The sequence below is a fragment of the Onychostruthus taczanowskii genome, unplaced genomic scaffold (genome assembly GCF_017590055.1).
Source record: "Onychostruthus taczanowskii isolate IOZ18803 unplaced genomic scaffold, ASM1759005v1 scaffold96, whole genome shotgun sequence".
Taxonomy (NCBI): Eukaryota; Metazoa; Chordata; class Aves; order Passeriformes; family Passeridae; genus Onychostruthus; species Onychostruthus taczanowskii.
Genome location: NW_024507657.1, coordinates 196,810 through 212,761, shown reverse-complemented (window position 1 = coordinate 212,761; position 15,952 = coordinate 196,810). Strand labels below are relative to the sequence as shown.

Sequence of the window (15,952 nt, the reverse complement as noted above, 5' to 3'; positions counted from 1 at the left end):
GCACAGCTGAGCCCTGGGAGTTCAATGTGATAGATGTTTGCTGTTCTGGACTGCACACAATGCAGCAGGCGCAATCCTGGCACTCACTGAGAAGAATAGCTGCTTTGCATTGGCTCTAGGGAATTTGCATAGCCCTTCTGCACAGCAACAACAGGACAAGAAGCTTCCAGGAACCACAGGAAACCTCACTGTTCAATGAGGTGACAAGTTACAAGCATGCAAAAACATAACTATGCTTTATTTTCAACATGCAAATTGATTTAGACCCATTAAAAGGATTTAAAATCTGGTGATGACTGAATTTTCCAAAATATAGGACACTGTAAATAAATTTCTTTGCTGAAGGAATTCATACTTGCATGACCATGCAGATGGGATCCAGACGCTCAGCCTTGCATGGCAGGCTCAGCAGCTTCTTGCCACCTACAGAAATCCAGAGCCTGAGGACTAACTCTCCTGAGACTGGACTTTGTCACAGCCTCAGACCTGACAAAAAATCACTAGTCTCATTTTCCATCCCATTTGCCTCACCTGCAGGACCTATTCAACTAGATATTTTTGAAGACATGTAATGAAACAGATTTTCCACACCAAACTCAAGCAGAAGAAATAGGAGTCTCGTCTCTGAATCAGGAGTCAGAATTGAATGTCCCTGGCAAATGCTTTATCTGTTCAATAAGATTTCAATGCGCAAATCAGTACTGCTCTAACTGCTCTAATGCAGCTTGATGAGGGTCTCTTGCACCCCTCTAGCTGAATCTGTTCTACTTCACATCAGGTAAATAATGGCCCACAAGGCAACAGTATAAAAGAAAGACCATACAGCTTGGTGTTTCCAGCACTCAGCTGGGTGGAAAGGAGTGTGTCACAGGCCCTGCTTCAATAAAGAGCTATGAAAGTACCCTGACCAAGCAGCAAAGACTTCCCCAGCACCCAGCCTCCTCTGGCCCAAGCAATCTTCAGTTGAGGGCTTTAGTTTGGAAGGAATTCAGTCTCCACACACTACAGACACATGAAGGCAAAACTTACTTAGGGTACCTCACAGCCTAATGGCTATGGGCCAAAATCACTGTCAGATACAGTGGAGATTTCTGTCCCTTCAGAAGGACAACTGAAGAAACGCATTTCCTGGGCTGTTGGGGTCCACTCTGGCTAGCTATAGACCCTTGCCCACACAATATTTCATAGACAAAGGTAAAAGATTGAGAAGCGCTCTCCTCCACGTGGGAGACATTGTCCTTTATTCCAAGAGACACATCAGGCGGACAAATCCATGGGAGAAAAGAGGGCGTTCCCTGGCAGCAGGGAGCTTTTATACGCCGGGGATGGGGACAGAGGGAGAGGTCCGCAGCCAATGGGACACCAGTGAGGAGTGGTGAGGGAAGGGGTAACTCAGCAGAGAGACCACCAGGTGGTACTGGGACAGGTGAGGGAAAGACCATGTGATGGGGAAACGAGGTAACAAACCACGTGATATAAAATAAGCTATACAATGCAATACAAAACTATTCGGTACAAATTCCCAATCAGGCAGTGCAAGAGAACAACTAAACTGGTGCATCACAACAGACAACACATTGTGACCAGCACCACCAGGTGCCATTTGGGTGCCCTGAGCACCAAGGCCATCACACTTTGGGCAGCTCAGCTTACCTAGCAGCTGCTCCACTCTTTTTCTCAATGCACTTTGCCCCCTCATCTGTCATCCAGACTCACCATCTCATAGATGGCAGCTTTGGTACCACCCTGACTACTCTGCGCACTGAGCACACAAATGCGACTCTTTGGGGGAGTGGGGATAGATTCTCACTTGGCTCATGACCAGACTCAGTGCTGAGAGCTCTCACTAGCACTAGAGTTGGCACAAAGTACTTATTAGAAGTGTGCAGTCCAGAGGACACACCTCTGGCAGTGAAACACTAAGCACAAGGCTACACAAAGTTGCTGCATTTCGTTTTGCAATATCTGTCACCTCTGGTCTGCTGCACTGAGGAGGTGAATTGGAGCTTAGTGGAGTAAAGCACATTCCAGAAAATTAGAAGTTAGTGCTTGTTAGGTTTTTTCCCTAAAGCTTTGTCATTTTCTTCTCTGGATTATCTTATGCAGTTTTCTGCCTTTGGCTTAACTGTTCTTATTTTAGGGGCGACAAGCATTAGTCTGTGCATTTCAATAGGAAAGATTATGCCTAAATTTGAAGTACCATTATGGGAGTCAGACAGTGCCTGGATTCCTCAGGGCTCTGTCAGTGCCACTACGTGTTACACCGCCTGTGTAGATGGGAAATAGAAAGATCCTTCCACAAATTCTCTCCTGCTCCTACCATACAAAGGAGATCTCCAGCCAGCTCAGAGATAGGAACAAGTTCATATTCCCACAGAACAGACTTTTGAGAATGTGCAGAAGGCTGTGCAAACCTGTATCAGCTGGTTTTGAAAGAGGATGAAGCATTTTTGCCTTTTTTTTTTCTTTTTGACACAATGTTTCTTGCAGAAGACTCGGTTAATCTATTGCGCCACATCCACAAAGACTTTCAGTAGCATCACTGTCCCTAAATTACTCAAACAAAACAGTCAAGTGGTAGACATGATGACATCCAAAAACAACACAGGAGAGTCATTATTGTCTTGGTTACTTGCATTCCATAGGGCTTTGGCAATCAAAAGATTTTGAAATAACACATCAAGGGAAAACATGCTTAAACACAACAAGATAAGTAGACAGACTTTTTTTTTTTACGAGATGCTAATTTGGCATAACCAAGGTTTTGGGGAAACAGGGTGGAGAATTCTCAAACTACTGAGAAATTAGAAATCTCTCTAAATAAGGCCATGCTAGAGTCTTCTATTTTAACTAATTGCAGATACTAATGAGACCCCGAGGGAGAAGGAAAATATATTCTATGACTATGTTTCACCACAGACTGGGCAAACATGGTGTCTCCGTAAGACAAAGAAACAGTCAGTTTATCTGGATGACCTGGCTTCATTTTAGGAGAACAAAGCATTGTTTCTTCTACTTAATTTAGTCCTGGGAATTACTGGGGGAAAAGGGGGATGAAAAAGAACAGAAATGTAAAAGGGAAAAAAATTAAAAAGAAAGAAGAAAATTAAAAAAAAATATGGGTGGGGAGTAGAAATGTAGAGTCTGTCCCTACATGAGATAGTGGAAAGAATTCCACTTAGAATAGTCTCCTGAACAAATCCTGTCTTTGAAGAACATCACTTTCTCAGTGCAGTTTAGGAGCTGTTTGCTTTTCTCACTCAGAAAGATAATACTTAAAGGGGTAGCTACAGTACACCACAGATTAATAGACATCTGGTACTATTCCCAGGTTTCTAAGGCAAATAGCAATATTCAGTCTTTAAATATTGTAAGTAAACGAAGTGAAAATTTTAAAATATCAATTAGGAATACTTCAAGGTTTTTGATGAAATATAATTACTATCAATAAGACTAAGAAATAAAAACCATCACCTTGCTTAAAAAACCCTTTAACTGTTAGACCATTCTGGTTTTATGTCATGCAAAAATATGCTTATCTACTATTACAAAACTTTTATTAACTTCTTTGGTAGTATAAAAATTACATGCCTTTTGACTGTAATCCAGTCCTTTATCTAGGACTAAAATAGGGAAAGGTCAGAGGTAGAAGTTTTTTATGTACTAAGTTAATTTAATGGAAATATCCTGAGAAAAATTAAAGATTTCTACAAGTCTTGAGGTAGAGATTATCATTGTTTTTAAAGAAAACTTGTCAGAGTAGAGTTCTGCTCTAAAAAATTACTCTGTGCTGTCATTCAAACTCCTGCAGTAGACTTACTCAATTTATAAGCAAAAGAATTTAACATCATTAATAACCAGATAAGCAAGTACCATACTTTAAAGCCAGTCTTTTGCCACCACTTGGTAACTGTTCTTCAGCCCACCATGTTTACTTTTTCCTTCACCAGTTTTGGCAGGGGCTGCTGGGGGGGATGGAGAACCCGAAGCAAAAACCCCCCAAAACCAGTACATTCAGGAAAATTCAGGAGATCACAGGCAGGTTGCAACAGCACCTTCCTCTGTGCTGGGGGGCCTCTTCAGGGCAGGACAAAGCAGTTGGGTGGGTCTCCTTGCAGGAAGAACTGCTCCTTTGTGGGAAGAACCTTGTTCACTGCTGCCGCTCAGAGGTTACAGGCTGCCAGACTCCCCTTTTCCTTAACAATATCTGGTGCCTGCTACCTGCCATGTTAGCCAGCTGTGCTGCATCTTCCTCACCTAGTCTACCAAAATCCTGAAGTCTTGTCACAAAGGGTGGAGTGTTTACAGCAATGTAAAAGTTCAACCATTTTTAATTCATTTGAAGAGAAGTAATTCAGATATATCTCAAACATCTTTAATTGGTACTATTTTTTTCACTGTGCACTATCAAAAGACACAGAATTTAAAAGAGGCTCTAAATCTAAGCATTTTTACCTGTTTAGATAAACAGTGGGGGAAAAGCATAAAAATTGAGAATGCCTACATAGAAAAATGGGTGGTATCAATTTGTAAAACAGTCTCTGAAAGCATTTCAACTGTAAGAACAACTGCCTTGAAAACTGGTGCTCTCACCATGCTGTGAAGATGACTTCATGGAAGTGTTGTAGCAGCTGATGTTCTTCATCTCACCACAGCCTGGGAGCAGAAACTTTAACAACCACAACACACTGAACCAATTCTCATATTAACTTATTATTCTCCTCCCCAAAAAATGTTTTCTCAGAGATGCTTATAATTTAGTCTATCATTAAAATAACAAACCCTGGTTGTTGTTTTTCTTTCTTTTTTTTTTTTTTTTGTTTGATTTTTTGGTGGTGGTGGTGATGGTTGGCTGTTTTGGATCAATTTTCTTTTTACCCTCCACAAGTGTCTTATTTGTATCTGTTTTGCAAAGGGATAAAAAGTTTTTGATGACTTCTTAATTCAGTGCTTAAAGCACCTGCTTGTCTATACCTGTATACCCAGAAGTCCTCTAGGCTCCCTCCTCTATGCATTTTATTTTTGGTTTAAAATTCTAATAAAAGATACAATCCATGTAGCCACACTCCAGTTAAGAGTACAGACTGACAAGATACCTGAATGGCAGGCAGAACCACCTGTGGGGAGGACAGTGGAAATCAGAGACTGAGTAGGATTTTTGCATTGTGTAAAGCGTAAGTGTACTTGTAAGACACATTCTGATTGAAAGATGTATTAATCCAGCAATTAAAACCATCTTCCATGACAGCAGATGACAAGATGGCTCAATCCACTTCAGCCAGTACAGATGGGTTTTGGCAATGATCTTGAACCTGATAATGCCATGTGTTAAATGGGCAATACAGGTTTCTTCCAAGAAACCAGAAGGACATATGTCTTGATTAATGCAATGAACTCCTGCATGAACCTGTCTTAAAGACGCAAGAAATTAAAAAATCCCACTTTTTATATCAGATTATTATAGTTTAATTTTTTAGACATAACACAGGAATTAAGAGAGCACACAGTGTAACTCTGTAAGTACCAAGTGGTGTGCATATGTAGGCATGGCCTTGTGTCCATTGTGACAGTCTATAACCCAGCTAGACATGAGATGGACAGGACTAAGAAAGCAAGTCTCAGTTATGGGTCACAGTCTGTCTGCAAGTTATATACTGACCCCAAACACTCCTCCTTTATTTCCAGCTAAGTCAATCACAGCATTTTCTGCTGATCCCACCTTTTCCCTCAGTTCTGCAATCAGAAACAAACTCAAAGTCATTGTGTATTTTTTTTTTGCTTTTGAAGAAAAGTAAGTTGGTGGAGTCAGTAGGAAAGCGAAACACTGCATGCTCTTGGTAGATCCTGTCTCAGCAGCAAAGGGCAAGGCTGATTCTTCTGTACCTTAAACCAAGAGCTACCAAGGTGCAACTGCACCCATCTGCATGCACCTACTTCCAAGATAATGGAAAATACACTGTTACACAGTAACAGATATCAATACCAAGGAAGCGGGTCTTCTGTCTTCTAAGAACAGAAAATAAAACAATCATTACCACCTCTTCTGTCCTAGCACTCACAATGGTGGTTCACCCTCCAACTTCTGCTAAGTAAGGTGAGAGGTGTTGTCTGGTCACAAGGGACAGGCATTTCACCTTGGGAAAATGGCTCTAAAATAGATGCCCCATAATTGCTGGCACAGCCTTTCTTCTGAGCAAATAGCAGACAGAAAAAATTACTTGCAGCCTGTGCACTTCCATTGTTTTCTTGGCAGTAAAAAAATTAGTGCAAGCTATATTAAGATGCTGGCAATAATTTGAGCACTTTGGATAACGTAAAGTAGGCAAAAAAGTACATCTCAAACAAAATAAAAATCATACATTGAAAAGAAAAACCGAATCAAGAAAAAAACCACTTATTATTTCAGAAACTTTCAAAAATTTACTTCTCTGCCTCCACAAAGCCACAGAGACCCATGGCGGACTGGGGCAGATATGGCACTGCATCCAACCAGTTTCCTCACCGGGAAAAACCAGGCCACTCTTGGTGTAGCTTAAGTCATTGAAACAATCTTTCATACTCCACATACTGTTGTATTCCATTTTATTTAAATGGTATGCTCTGTCTCACCCCTCTGAAATGTATGGTACATTCTAAGCCTGTGGTCCTGCCCTGAACCCTCCTGTATCCCATTGGCCCAAGTCTGATTCCGCGCCCACTTCAATTCCCCTCTTAAGCTGTGCTAGGGGATCAGTCTGCACCTCAACAACATACCCTGCTTTTTCTCTCCTTCCATTTAGGCTGTTCTAGAATTTGTTTTCAATTGACACTAAAGACGCATCTTAACAGTAAAATTTATGTTCTATATCTCTGGTAGGAAAATAGTGACAACTATAGCATGAACTTAACTGATGCCTACTTAATGAAGAGAGGCATTTCTCTTTCCTGTAAGGAAAACAGCCAGTCACTGCAAATTACTATACATAACTTAAAATAAATGATGTATGCAGACTCAAAAATGTAAATAAACTGCCTGGTACACATCCAGCTAAAGCAACCATAATTAAAGTACACAATCAAAGCATCAGATCAGATTCATGTAAGCACACATTCTTACACAGCTTTTTGCTGTTCTGGTTATTAGCATCTTCTCTAGCTATAACTTATTTTCATTGCTCCCTGTAATCCTCTTGATTGGAAGTACGTCTGTGCCAGATTCTAAATATTAGTTCCCCTTAATAACCCAAAAAATTGAGAAGTGTTGTACCAGACTTTTTTTCCTCTCCCGGTTTTATTGTACCATTAATTACTCAGTCACAAATCTGTTGCATATTTCATTCAGGTTAGGTTTTTGGCAGTAACTGCGACTTCTTTAGAAACAGTTCACTACAGTTTAAATTCATTATCTGCTGCTAATTAAACCGATCTGTTTTATTGTCACAAAAGAAAATCCTGTTACAGAAACTAATGAGCTCCAATCTTCAGTAACTGAGAGGACATGTTCACAAGCAAGAACACTTAATGCCATTGCCAATCAGATGCTGGAATTAAGTACATTTTCTAGATGTGCATGTTTAAGTCTAAATAGTTTAAAGCAGTGAAATGCACTGTTTCATCTTTATAAATAATCTCTTGCTTCTCACTGGGGAAGTATTTGTTAGTTCATAAAACAAATTATAACGTACTCAAATAGGCAAATTCATAAAAACAAATAAATCATAAACCCAATTGTAATTTATAGTTTACTTAGGCTACTTTGGGCAGTACATAATGTTATAGTTATGAAAATGGTTTCTAACATTGTTTATTTGCATCTGTTGATTCACTAATACTTTGCTGACTGTGCTCTCCTCCAATTCCACCTAAGTATTTGAGTAGGTGTAAATACTTAAAGGTTAATCCCAATTAGACCTGCTTGGCAATGGCATTAAGTATTCCTGCTTGTAAACACATCCTCTCAGTTACTGAAGATTGCAGCTCACTAGTATCCGTAACACAATTTTCTTTTGTGACAATAAACCAGATTGTTTTAATTAGCAACAGGTAGTGGATTCATATGGTAGTGAACTGTTATTAGGAAGCCTAAGTTACTGCCAAAAAAGCCAACCTGAACAAAATATGCAACAGATTTATGATTAATAATTACAGAAGTACAGAATCACAGAACTAATCAGTTTGGAAGGGACCACAGTGGGTCATTTGGTCCAACCCTCCAGCTCAAGCAAGGTCATCTGCAGCACATAGCACAGGATTGTGCCCAGAGACCTCTGGAATATCCCCAGTGAAAGGAGACTCCACAACTTCTCTGAGCAACCTGTTCCACTGTACAAAAAACGTCTTCCTCATGTTCTGATGAAACTTCTTTGCATCGGTTTCCGCCCTTTGCCTCTTGTCCTATTGCTCAGAGCCAAGAAGAGCCTGGATCCATCCTCCTGGCACCCTCCCTTTGGACACTTACAGGCACTGATGAGGCCCTTACTCAAGTCATTTCAAGGCTGAGCAGGCCCAGTTTCCCCAGCCTTTCCCCATTGGAGAGATGCTCCAATTCCTTGATCAACTTTGTAGCTCCAGTTCGTGGTAGAGCAAAACAGGGAAGGCAAAAAAATCTCCTTCCCAATGTTCAGGTTACTGAGGGCAATAATCTAATGTTCAGAACCTGGCACAGACATATGGGAGCAATGAAATTAAGTCATAGCTACAGAAGCTGCTGATAAACTGGATAGCAAACAGCCATGCAAGAATGTGTGCTTACATGAATCTGATGGTTTGATTGTGTGCTTTAACATCAGGGCCATACAGGTGCTCCCTAGAGAACTGGAGTCTTCTACCTCATGCTATGCATTCAAGTCTGAGTCTAACACTGGGTAATCTGGTTGTGATGTGTGCTGAGCACTGCAGTTACCAATGGAGTGCAGGACTAGTGGTGGACCATGATGACCTGTCAGTAAAAGCAGTAGTTTAGACTGATTTCAAGTATGTAAAACATGGGAACTTAAACCAGTTTACTTAACCATTGGCAACCAACCACTGGCAGTTGCATTGTACTTCACGTTGAGGAAGCTGCTATCTTAGGAGAAGCAGTGCCTAAGTATCTGCTATTACTAATGGAGCCACATCTTGTCAAGCTAAGCAACAGTAAAGAGTGACTCCTACAGCTGGAGATTTAATCAATCTGGTTCTCTGCTTGGATCAGTTTTTCAGCACAGCCTTGAGCACCAGCAGGGTGGGTGTTCTTTGAATGCCTTATGAAGTTTTGGATTTTTTCCTAAATGGAGAAAATAAAATATTGGCTTCATTTTTCTAAATCAAAATAAGGTACAGGAAAAATCAATAGGATACCGATTTGGTATCATGTGGAAGTGAATTCACCCTCCCCCCTTACCACACAAAAACCAAAAAACCCTCCAAATCTCTTGGGTTTATTAGGGCTTAAAAGAGTGTAGCTAGAAGATCTGAGTGAAACCAAACTGTGGTCCATTGGAACAGTCAGCTGTTCCTTCAGGACCTTCTCTGAAAAAAGTCAGAGACACTATTTTCATTCCATTCTTGTTAGTTCCTAGGGAGGGTAGCCTCCGTCACAGGGTAAGAATGGGACTTAAGAAGTCCTCCTGGTTGGTCTGGGTTTTTCTTTTTTTTTAAGGAAACCAAGAGGGAAGGGGATTAAAACAAATACAATTGCCCAGTATGTCCAGAACAGATGCCTGTGTTTCTATGGTAACGGTGACACCATACATGCAAATGTTAACAACACTTAAAACATTTTTGTTCAAGTTATCAGGAAAGACTGAGTGCCCTGATTACATGTTCAGAAGTTTCCATTAGCTCTTAAATCTTGAGATTTCAATCTCTGAGGACAATGTTCTATTGTGCACAACAGAATGAGTACAATGACAAGTTGTTTTAGAAATTATTTAATATACAAATGCATACACTGCTTCTTAAAACAACCATGGTACAAAATCTTACCAAATCTCAGTTGACTGCATTGATGTAAATAATTATTTTAGGTTCATTTACACTACGAAGTCAATTTCTCCAGTAGTGCTTCTATTCCTTTTATATGTTTATTCTGCTTCAGCTTTGGGATGAGCTTTTTTAGTCCTTTTTTGACTGTGCTTGCCACATTTTCATCAGTGCTTCGGAGAAGGCTGCAAGACATAGGAAAAAAATGAAGGATATCAAAGGTCAGCATGCAGGTTATAGAAATAGAAGCTGTCCATGATGGGAAACAGTAACTATTTAAGAAGAATATAGTTCAAGCTGGACGCTATCATCTGGCTATACATACTATAAAAAGCATGTAAAACATTCCATAAAATATGAAACATCAAGTCAGAACACAGCCAACAGAGGATAAATCAGTCTGCAAGAAACTACTGATCCCTATTCAATGAACGTTCAAATACTGAGTCAGACCAGGTTGTTCTGGGTTTCACCCAGTCTGGGCTTCAAAGCTGCCAGGCTGGGGACAGCCAGAACTCCCTGGGCCCCAGCCCCACTGCTGCACCATCCTCATGGGGAAAAGGTTTTTCCTGATCTCCAGCCTAAGCCTCTTGTGTTTATGCTTGTGCCACTGCCTCTTGCTCTCTACCCATCCATAGCTGTGAAGGGACCAGGCCTCTATCCATCCCGTTGGTGTCAGACGTGCTCTCAGGAGCCCACAAGCTGCACCTTTTCCCAGCTGAAACAGACCTGGCCACACAGCCTCTCCTCCCAAGCCAAGGGACCCAGCCCAAGTCTACGCCAGTCACCCTCCACTGAATTCACTCCAGTTGTTGGTGCCTTTTTTGTAATGTGGATCCAAAAACTGGATGCAGTGAAGTACATCTATTATACATCAAGCACCTTAACTACTTTCCTGCTGCAGTTAGTGAAGAACAATGAAGCCTTACCAGTTCTGTTCTCCTTCTAGATACTACTTCTGGAAACCAAATCAGATTTCCCAGATAAATTCTCTTCCTCAGAAACAAAGAAATTCATCATAAGCTATAAAATCCTACCAGCTTAGTAGTGCTTGTCCTTTTCCCTTTCTTCAGTTAATATAAGTGAAATATTTCTTGGATTGAAGTACAACATCTGCTGAGTTAGTGACATACCTAATTTGCTGCTTCAAAATTATGAGTGAACACTGGCTAGAAAAGTGCTTTCTACAGCCAGTTTGTGCAAACCAGATCAGAACTACAAGTCTGACATACAAATAAACTAAGATTAGAAACAAACTGTAATACCCATGTGCTGGTATGAAGCAGGCTGCATGATACTACAAGTCCTTACAATCCCTAGGATTCCTCCAAGTGGCTCCCAAATTTACATCAACCTAAAAGTTTATTTCTTACCTACTTTTTAAGCAATAATTAGACATGGCAAACTGAACTGAGTAAGACATAAAGGAATTAACGTAGCTTAAGATGAGACTTAAATTTTGTCTCCTGTAGCACACCAAATCCTGTGCTGGATGGCAACAATACAGGCAGAAAAGCACTGGATGTCCATCTGACAACACCACAACTTTCAGCTACTTAATTCCCAGATTTCTTTCTATGACTTCACAACAACCTTTAGCAGCAAATTGTGTTACACTTTTAGCTGTAACCATTTAACCATTTTAACTGTCTGGCTGTTACCATTTAATCAAGAGGCATTCTTTAAAACTGAATTCAGGTGAGGTTTATATGTTCTCATCTATGACTCATGTGGCCCTGATAAAAGCAAGGAAGTCCAGAATCCTGGAAAAGGATGTCCTGAACACATTGGTAATTAACATGGAGAGTGTTATGTAACATGTATGTTTCACTCACCACAAGAGGCAAGGACCACACAAAGCAGCAAGCTGCTCTTGACTGCATTTTACTTCTCTCTAAAAATGAATGCCAGCTTCTGACAGCTATACATGTGACGTTGCTTTCAAACTCATAGTAACCACAGGTTGGTCAAGACGATGTTATTAATACAGAACATTTGCATGTTTGATAACATAGCCAAAAGACCAACATAGTGACAGAGAGGCATATTTTTAAATTACTATTCTGTAAGTTCTTACAAGGTCTAGAAAGCTGGCACCTATGTATTTTGTGGATGTAAAACGTAACTTCCACAGATTACAGAAATAAAGGAAGTCAGTAACACATTTGGTGAAGTACATTCTTATCCATGTTCTACCCTGATGCTACACATCATTTACAAATTTAAAAATATACAGAAAAGTCACATATAGAAATTTAAATAGGCAAGCACCTACGACATTCATGTACTTAATACACATGTGAACATGCAGAGGGTCCTCTCATTACCTTTGGGATCCTCAAGATAGTACCAAGTCAGAACCAGGCCCCATATATTTTTATTACAATCAAAAGCAAGCAGGGCACGGAAAGGAGAAGGTCCAGAGGGTACCTGGTTACTGAGAAGCCAAGCACATGCATTACTTATAAATGACAAATAAGCTCAAAGGACTAGATAGCCAAAAATTTTCAAATGGACTCACTGAGTAATTCTGAGTTTCAGATCTGCACATATGTGACAGATGGCTTCTGAAAGCCAACAACAAAACAAAAATCAATCATGGCTTTAGGTGGAGCTAGCACTGTCTGTAAATTACCTCTGTCTGAACATTTGAGACTCTTTATGACAAAAGAAGTTTGTTTGTTTTATATGGCCTGGTTTTTGGTAGCTGGGGGGGGCACAAAAGTGGTTCCTGTGAGAAGCTGCAGAAGCTTCCACCATGTCTGGCAGAGCCAATCCCGATGGCTCTGAGGATGGACATGCTGCTGGACAAAACTGGACTAATGAGAGATGTTGGTAACACCTCTGTGATGATATATTTAAGAAGACATTCAAAACAAAGTAGACACACAGTTTTTTTCTACCCAGAGAACAGGAGGAGGTGAGAACATGTGAGGGAAACAACACAGCAGCACCAAGGTCAGTGCAGAAGGAGGGCAGGAGGTGCACCAGGTACCGGAGCCGAGATTCCTCTGCAGGCCGTGGTGAGAGCAGGGTGAAGCAGCTGTGCCCCTGCAGCCCATGGGGATCCACGGGGGATGCAGAGATCCACCCACAGCCCATGGGGGAGCTGCCCATGCTGGAGCGGGTGGATGTCTGGAGGAGGCTGTGGTCCAGTGGGAGACTCTATGGAGAGAGAGGGCCCTGCTTCCAGGCTGGAGCAGCCTGTCCTTGAAGGACTGCCCCCCGTGGAAGAGTGACCCATGCTACAGCAGTTTTGGGAGGACTGTTCTCATGAGAGTGGACCTATGCCAGGGAAGTTCACAAAGAACTGTGTCCTGTGGGAGGGACCCCATGGCCTCACAGGGGAAGGGCTCCTCTCCCAGAGCAGGAGAAGAAAGCCTTGGGTGATGAACTGACCAAACCCCCACACCCTGTCTCCCTCCCTGCGCTGTCTGCGGAAAGGAGGCAGGCGCTGGAGGACAAAAAAGTGGGGTTTTTTTTCAGGGGCTTATTTTACTCCTCACTATCCTCTGCTGATTCTGTTACTAATAAATTCACTTTCTACCTTTAAGTTAAACCTGTTTTGCACTTGGAGTGTTTTTGCCCAGCCCTTATCTTAACTCATGAGCCCTTTGATAATTTTTTTTCTCTCCTCTGCCCAGCTGTGGCAGGGGAGGGTGAGTGAGCAGCTTCCATGGGTGCCTGGCATTTGGTCAGCGTCAAACCACGACAAGAAGTATCTGGGTTTTTTAAATGAAAAGGTTTTAAAAACTCAGCCATTACTTTATGTTAAAAAACACCCTGCTGTTACTAAACACCAGATTAAATTAATCACTGCTGTACAATTTAGATAGTCTCTTGACTTCAGTGCATGCAGTTAAACAAAAATGCAATTAATTGCTATGTGATAATGACAAGAAATGGAACACAAGGAGATGATTATGTTTGTGCACTCTCAGCTGCCTAAACAAAAGGACATCATGCCTAAAAAGTCATCAAGAGAAGATCACTCTAAAAAGAATTTAGATTTAAGTGAAATAAACCAAAGACTACCAACAAAATTCCATCAAACATACAACCAACAGTCCTACAATATACTTTTTTCTCTCGTTCCTGTTAGTTAAGTTTCATTATGGGTGAAAATGCTGGGAGGTAAGATCCCCTGCTTGGTAACAGAGGACATTTCTCAAGGCTCCACCTGTAGTGACATGAGTAATAGCAGAGACAGAAAAAGACTGCCATTCCTCACAGATTTTTCCCCAAAATACAAACTCCTGTGCCAGTTTTTTAAAGCTCAATGACCAGTTTCCTGTCTTATCTCTAAGTCTTCATCTCTATTAAAAGACTATTGTCACCCTGATCACGAACAGTTATTAAAGTGTTAAATATGGGAAAAAAATCTATTAATTTACTTTACAACTTTATTTGGACAATCCCAACAGCTTAGTATATACACCAGCAACATCACATGTTAAATTAATCTGTTCAGCCTTGACTTAAAGGAAAAACATCCAAGTATTAATATAGTACCAGTGAATAAGCCTTTCTAACAAAACTTCAGTGAACATCTGTGCACAGGATCAGATAACTTAAAGGCATTAGGTGCATTTGTTGAATTCTAAAGACCTGTTATAAGAGGCAAAGAAAGAGCATTACCATTTTGGCAGCTGAACAATCTTAACAGCCACATACAAATGACTAGTAAGATGTTGTGTGAACTGGTTTTGTATCTGGATTGCAACTACTCCTCTACTACCAGTATTTCTCACTAGTGATCTCAGTAACAATGACTAAAAAAGGTTAGAACTAAACTTAGATTAGCTAACAGAAGTGAAAATGGCTTTTGATTCACCTTGCAAAGAGCACAAACATCCAAGTAGCCCTAGTCTAAACTGATAAAAAGCAGAGATGGAAAGCAAAGAGCAAGGAATCTAAAATAACTTTAGGAGAGAGAAAAGTGGACCAGAAAAAAGAGATCAAGGGACTTAATGTTGTCTGTTTGAATTGTTTGTTGACTTTGGTTCAGTGAAAGTCTTTATGAGGCGCCAGAAGGGCAAGGCTGATAAACAAGTTCCAGAACACAGACCACACACTTCAGGTTATAGGACAAAACCTTGGGTTTCTATGACCTGATACTGACAGGTAGCTACAAAGTGAAAGCAGTGAGTTCACTCTTGATAAAACCAAATGTTGATCTTAATCTGATCCCTGTAGGGTGTTTTTGTTTTCACCAGCTGCATGGTTCACTGCTTCAAATTTGTGAGCCAGTTAGCTCATCATAGGCTTTTGCAAAGACTATTCTTATGTAAGGTCTCTTCCAAACACTTTTCTGCTTAAGTGTGAGAACTTTTTAGGCTTTGCAATTAAGGCATCAACAATGTACCAAATACAACAATACCAAAACAAACAAAACGAAACAATTTCCAGATTTTTGTATGCTGCCACCAGTCCCAGGTATTTTAAAGTTAATTATTTTAATGTAGCTATTTGTGGACTGCTCTTTTGAGTTTTGTGCTTGCAAAATAAGACATGGTAGGCACAACTTTAAAAATAATTTTGTTAATTTTGTTTTTAATCTTCTGATTTTCTGATACTGAGCTGCTTCCTACTACTAAAAAAAAAGATGAAACTCAAGGAATAACCTATGGAAACTCTGATATGAATCTTTCTAATCCCTGTTTCATTCCAGACTTGCCAGCTGCATTCAAGATAGCACATGCTGAGTGTCATTTTGCTGGTAGAAATTTCAACTGATGTTCTCTCAGCTGTTCAAGAAATTAAAAATGTAATCTTATCAGAAGTAGTCATGAGCCATACTTACCAACAAAGAATAATGGCACCTCGATTTACTTCTGCCCAGGTCTTCAGATTCTCAATACCAACATGTTCCACCAGTGTTCTTCCAAAGCAAACTGCAAAATGTGAGAAAGAAGCAGGGAAAGGAAAAAATGAGACTGTATCTTTCTACAAAGAAGCCTGTTGAAAGTTTTCTGTAGTTTTGATTTAATCAAATAGTTTTTAGTCCCCA

The 15,952-nt window shown here is 40.5% G+C and overlaps 1 protein-coding gene across 4 annotated transcripts in view; it reads right to left on the bottom strand.

Annotated features, from left to right (window-relative positions):
* Positions 1-15,952, bottom strand: part of PUM3 (pumilio RNA binding family member 3) — a 36,860-nt gene that overhangs the window by 1,833 nt on the left and 19,075 nt on the right. For 3 of the 4 annotated variants that reach the window (XM_041426949.1, XM_041426950.1, XM_041426951.1), the window contains exons 17-18: positions 15,746-15,836; positions 9,875-10,127 (exon numbers count right to left, since the gene is read on the bottom strand). In XM_041426949.1, coding sequence (XP_041282883.1) covers positions 9,998-10,127; positions 15,746-15,836 — 221 coding nt within the window. In that variant the 3' untranslated portion in view covers positions 9,875-9,997. Of the gene's footprint in view, positions 1-9,874; positions 10,128-15,745; positions 15,837-15,952 lie in introns of those variants that run through there. The other variant, XR_005954300.1, reaches the window with a different exon arrangement.